Source organism: Berghia stephanieae, chromosome 8, assembly GCF_034508935.2.
Source record: "Berghia stephanieae isolate SIO BIC M18660-M18661 chromosome 8, UCSD_Bste_1.3, whole genome shotgun sequence".
In the NCBI taxonomy this organism is placed as follows: domain Eukaryota; kingdom Metazoa; phylum Mollusca; class Gastropoda; order Nudibranchia; family Aeolidiidae; genus Berghia; species Berghia stephanieae.
This window is the reverse complement of record NC_088367.1, coordinates 37,899,222-37,904,221: the sequence shown is the minus strand read 5'-3', so window position 1 is coordinate 37,904,221 and position 5,000 is coordinate 37,899,222. Positions and strand designations below refer to the sequence as shown.

Genomic DNA, 5,000 nt, shown 5'->3' with positions numbered 1-5,000 from the left:
TTTTTTTTTTCTCTTAAGGATACTATACAGATTTTCTGTTTGCACATACATGCAGCAGGTCTGGTGTTGTAGGTATATTGATATTTTGGTTGTTATTATTTCTATCACCACGGTTGTTGTGATTCCACCATGCATCTGTTTCATCCTATTGGATTAGCACCTTTACCTTTACCTTACTTTCTTTTTGTACCAACTGCGGCGTATCGTGTTCAAACCACTCGCCGGTCACTTGTTTTTATAAGCCACGGGAAATTATCTCTGGTGTAAGTCTACCCTACTAACTATGCACTTTGCATCCGTTGGTATTTGCAGTTTTGATTGGTTGTAACGCCAACAATCATTTCATACTTTTCCGCAGCCTTGACCATAGTAAAGACTTTCACTTATTTCCCCCCCCCCCGCCTCTCTCTCTCTCTCTCTCTCTCTCTCTCTCTCTCTCTCTCTCTCTCTCTCTCTCTCTCCATAAAAATAAGGTCGTCCCCACATACACACATACATTATTATTTTGGGGTTTTTCATTCACACTTTAACTAAATTCTTCCCCAATCTCCGACTGCCCGTGAGTGTGTCTCTTAATAAACCGTATAGAATTGTTATGGCGATGGCTTTCAATTTTGCTTTTAATTGATTGAAACCAAAACATCAACGTGTCTACCCTGAGGTTTCTTCTCGGAAGTAAGTTTGGGCCTCCCGGGAATGTAGCAGGTAGATCAACTTCAATCAGACAAATAATGTTTGGAACTGTGAGTGATCAGTTAAGTGTGTTTTGATCGGATGAGGATTTGTGATTGTAAGGTTTTGTAGTGGGTTGCTTTTAGCTCAATGATTATAATTGTGGTGCTATGTATTAATCAGATTCCGCAGCCTCTGTGACTCATGCCTAAAGCTATGCGATTGGACCCCCTGGATTCCGTTCATTTGGGTTGATGTTGAGAATGTGTCTGGTCACATGTTTCTTCATATCTCTTTATCTGCGAGGGTGGAAAGGGCAGTAAGGTCGTATTGTAGTTTACGATTGATGTTGTATGGTCGACTCTTCATAGAGTATTTTGTTTTGTGATTCCTGAGAGATTTTGGCTGCCTGATGTTGCTTATGATGTTCATCATCCTTTATTTATTTCTATCTTTATTTCTTTCTTTTAGATTGCTCTCTTGTCAAAAGTAAGTTCTCGTTGCTGTCTCTGTTGGTAGATAATTTCTTATTTTGTTTTTTTTTTAAAAAAAAAAAAGAAGATTAATGATAACAAATTACATTTGTATAGCGCTTTCCGTCAGTGCCTCAAGGCACTTCACAAACACAGTTGGCCTTTAAGTGTACCCCATATTCACGACTCCTCTCAAACATAACCCACCCTCAACATTGATGTGAACCACCGATATTTGAAGATAATAAATTCGTAAAATGCGACCTTCCAACGAGTGTTGCCATCTGTTTTGGTGACACGTACGAATTTGAGCATACGGTGAGAAGTCAAATCGATGCCTCGGTTCCTTGAATGGCGTGTAGCGATGGGCACTATACTATAGACGCCTTAGATGTTTGATTCCTGATTTTACAGGAAGATGTTACCAGACGTGATACATACATGTGGTTCGTTGCAACATTTGGTATCGTAATGGTAAACCTGTTTTACACGTTTTACAAATTATGGTCTGTCCACTTTCGCACCATGTTAATGATATAATATAATGTAGTATAATAAGCGCGCACGGGTTCATGTTCGTGTTATCTTTTCTCTCTCTCTCTCTCTCTCTCTCTCTCTCTCTCTCTCTCTCTCTCTCTCTCTTTTTTAATTTTAATTTTTTTTTAAATAGCCTTATTATGACCACAAAAGTTGTTCAACATACATATTCAAGTCTTTTTGGGAAGGAGGGGAAGGGAGAGTTGACTCGGAAAGAGATCTGTGTTGCACGATATTAATATTAAATATATATTGACTGTTAATTTGTCGTTTTATATGTACTTTTCTATGGTGCTGTTGGTACCCATCCTCTTGTACCTCTTCTATCTGTCTTTTCTGATTGATAAGGTTGTCTGTCTACAGACTGGCAAGGCATACCGTACTTAATCCTTAAGTGTGATCACCATCCATTACTATTAATTATATCTACTGGTATGTCTATGGGCGTTGAGAGAGAGAGAGAGAGAGAGAGAGAGAGAGAGAGAGAGAGAGAGAGAGAGAGAGAGAGAGGGGGGGTGGCGGTCACATTGTATGTGTTTGGGAGATGTGGTGATGCTCGGTTGTTGATTAATGACTTGCACATGTGTATGTGCGCACGCACATGCGTGTTGCTCACCTCGACCATCGCTAAACAGAGATAGGGTATGTATTGCATTTGGGATACCTTAGCTATTTGTAGTCTCGCCGTTACACAAACCATAGTGAGTCATAAGCAATAATAGAATCTAACTCTGGCGCCAATCATGATTTTACAAAAGCAGAATAGGAGATAGTGACGGTTGCTCGGATATAGCGTCGAAACAACATTCTTGCGGCCTTACAGGACAAGTTATGAATGGATTCGAAAATATACTTACAATATTATAATTAATTACGACATCGACAACATCATGCTTATATCAAAATCATAAGATCCCATTTTCTTTATAAATATCCAATAAAAGGAAATGTAAATGCCCGTAGTACGACTTGAAATTCTCCAGACTGGGAAGGAATTGCGAACTCTTGCTTGGCGAACAATGAAATTTAACACGCAAAATGTACACATCGATTTACGATAAGCTTCATTGCAATGTTTTGCATTTCGGTCTCTCTTCCCACCATTCACTTACTATCATAAGTCATAATTGACCCCGTGCCTAAAAAGAAACCGTCTCTGTTCAATTTTTTTTCTTCAAAATTTAATCTTATGTGCTGATAGGATAAAACACATTCCGGTTATAACGACATCATCACGAAATTCTCGTCTGGTCGTTATAAGAAAATTGCATATTATAAAAGAAAAGAAGGTTGGTAGATGAAAAGTTTAATTTTTATGAAAATGTTTTACTTCTAAAATCGTGATTTATAAAAGGAATTTTACTTTGACAGTATAATATACTTTCTCCCCGCACTGGTGCAGCATTATGTAGCATACTGCGGCATTACAATATGACTATGTTATAGGTTATCATTGAAGCATAATCGAGTCTGTTGAGGCTGAAGAAACCTTTTCGATTCGTTATTTATACGAGCATTACACCATGTATTTCATACAGTAGAATCAACTGCGAAATATTTTTTTCTTCTGTGGCGTAATAATAATATGGCGTTTTATACCCAGGCTGTTTACATTGTGATTATCAGTTGGATATGGTCCAAGGGACAGGAGAGAAGCTATGGCGTGATCTACGATGGATAGTTATCATTTCGGATATTATGTGGCGACTCGCCGAAAAAAACAAATGTTAATAGCTACGCTAAATGATGAGATAGGCCATAGATGTGATATGGAAGATCCTCGTGGAACACTGTTTTCTACTATTGTGTGGCTTCTTGAGAGCGCTGCTGTTATGATTATAAGAAGTGTAAATGTTGCTGCTCGAAGGTCGAAGAAATAAATAACGGTGAGAAATTGAATGTAAGCTTCTATTTATTTACGAAAACTGATAAAAAACCCACCCGGCCTCAATGACCCCAAGAAGACAAATTCCCAAGGACAAAATGCCGGTTCGAGCTTTTTATGTTATTGTCATCCATTCGGTGACAAGTCGCCCGTAGGGAAAAAAAATGCTTTACATTTTTACAAGAGGAGACACATTACCACTCGGTCAGTAGACATTTATAATGTAGGTGCTTTTATGTTATTTGTAACATTTAGAACACGAATACTATTTTGGTTTAAACCCTTTGTTTATTGATTTTTTTATTTCTCGTTCACTATCCTTCCATTTCAGGACCCCAAGGACACTCCTCCCCCAACACGTGTGGAAACCAGGGATGAGAGGAAAGAACGGAAGGTGAGTGCGTCGATCATCATCAGCCATTCTGTCTGATTATACCTTTCCTTCTTAGCTTCAGTTCCGGATAAGGATAATGCATAAATCTATTAATAGCACTGACATTACGTATTGAATGACTTCCGTCCAGTGGCGCTTACATCGCTTGTAATGAAATGTTTAGAAAAAATTTTAAAATCTGAGCTCCTACATAAATGTTATGACCTGAAATTGCTAGATCCGTACCAATTTGCATACCAGCAACATCTCAGTGTTGAAGACGCACTATTAACCGCCACAAATTTGATCTCGAAACACCTTGACCAAACGCCCTCGAATTACGCCAGAATCCTGTTTGTCGACTTTTCGTCAGCTTTTAATGCCATGAACACAGATATTTTGCTTCAAAAGTTGTGCAGCATGGATATTCCAAACTACCTTATTAAATGGTATAAAGAGTTTCTGACCCATAGACCGCAATGTGTAAAATTGGGTGAACATATCTCCAACAACAGAACGTTGTCGAACGGATGCCCCCAAGGCTGTGTGAGTTCCCCAATCCTGTACATCTTATACACCAACGACTGCAGACCATCCTTTGAAAATTGTTTTATAGTGAAATATGCAGATGATACTGCTATTCTTGGCTTATTAAAAGATAAAGTTACCGAAAAGAATTATTTCAAACAAATAAATATATTCACCGATTGGTGTAAACAAAATCAGCTTGAATTAAATGTTGAAAAAACGAAAGAACAGGTGTTTGGTGTAAAAAATAAAAACGACTTAAAGTGTGTGGCGATCGGTAAAGATGATGTTGAAATAGTTGACTATTTTAAATATTTAGGAATAACCATTGATAGTTCCCTCAATTTCTCTCAAAATATTAATATAATATCTAAGAAAGTTGCCCAAAGATTATACATCCTAAGGAAATTGAGAACATTTCAAGTAAGGAAGAAAACTATGTTAAGAGTTTATGACTCATTGATTAAAAGTGTAATTGCGTTTGGCTGCACCATATGGTTTGGAGGATGCCGACTTAAAGATAAATCAAAAA

The 5,000-nt window shown here is 37.8% G+C and overlaps 1 protein-coding gene across 1 annotated transcript in view; it reads left to right on the top strand.

Annotated features, from left to right (window-relative positions):
- LOC144978617 (uncharacterized) overlaps positions 1–5,000 on the top strand; it is a 185,925-nt gene that overhangs the window by 34,407 nt on the left and 146,518 nt on the right. Inside the window, exon 2 of the mRNA XM_078924911.1 lies at positions 3,899–3,961. Within this exon, the coding sequence (XP_078781037.1) occupies positions 3,899–3,961 (63 nt within the window). The remainder of the gene's footprint in view (positions 1–3,898; positions 3,962–5,000) is intronic.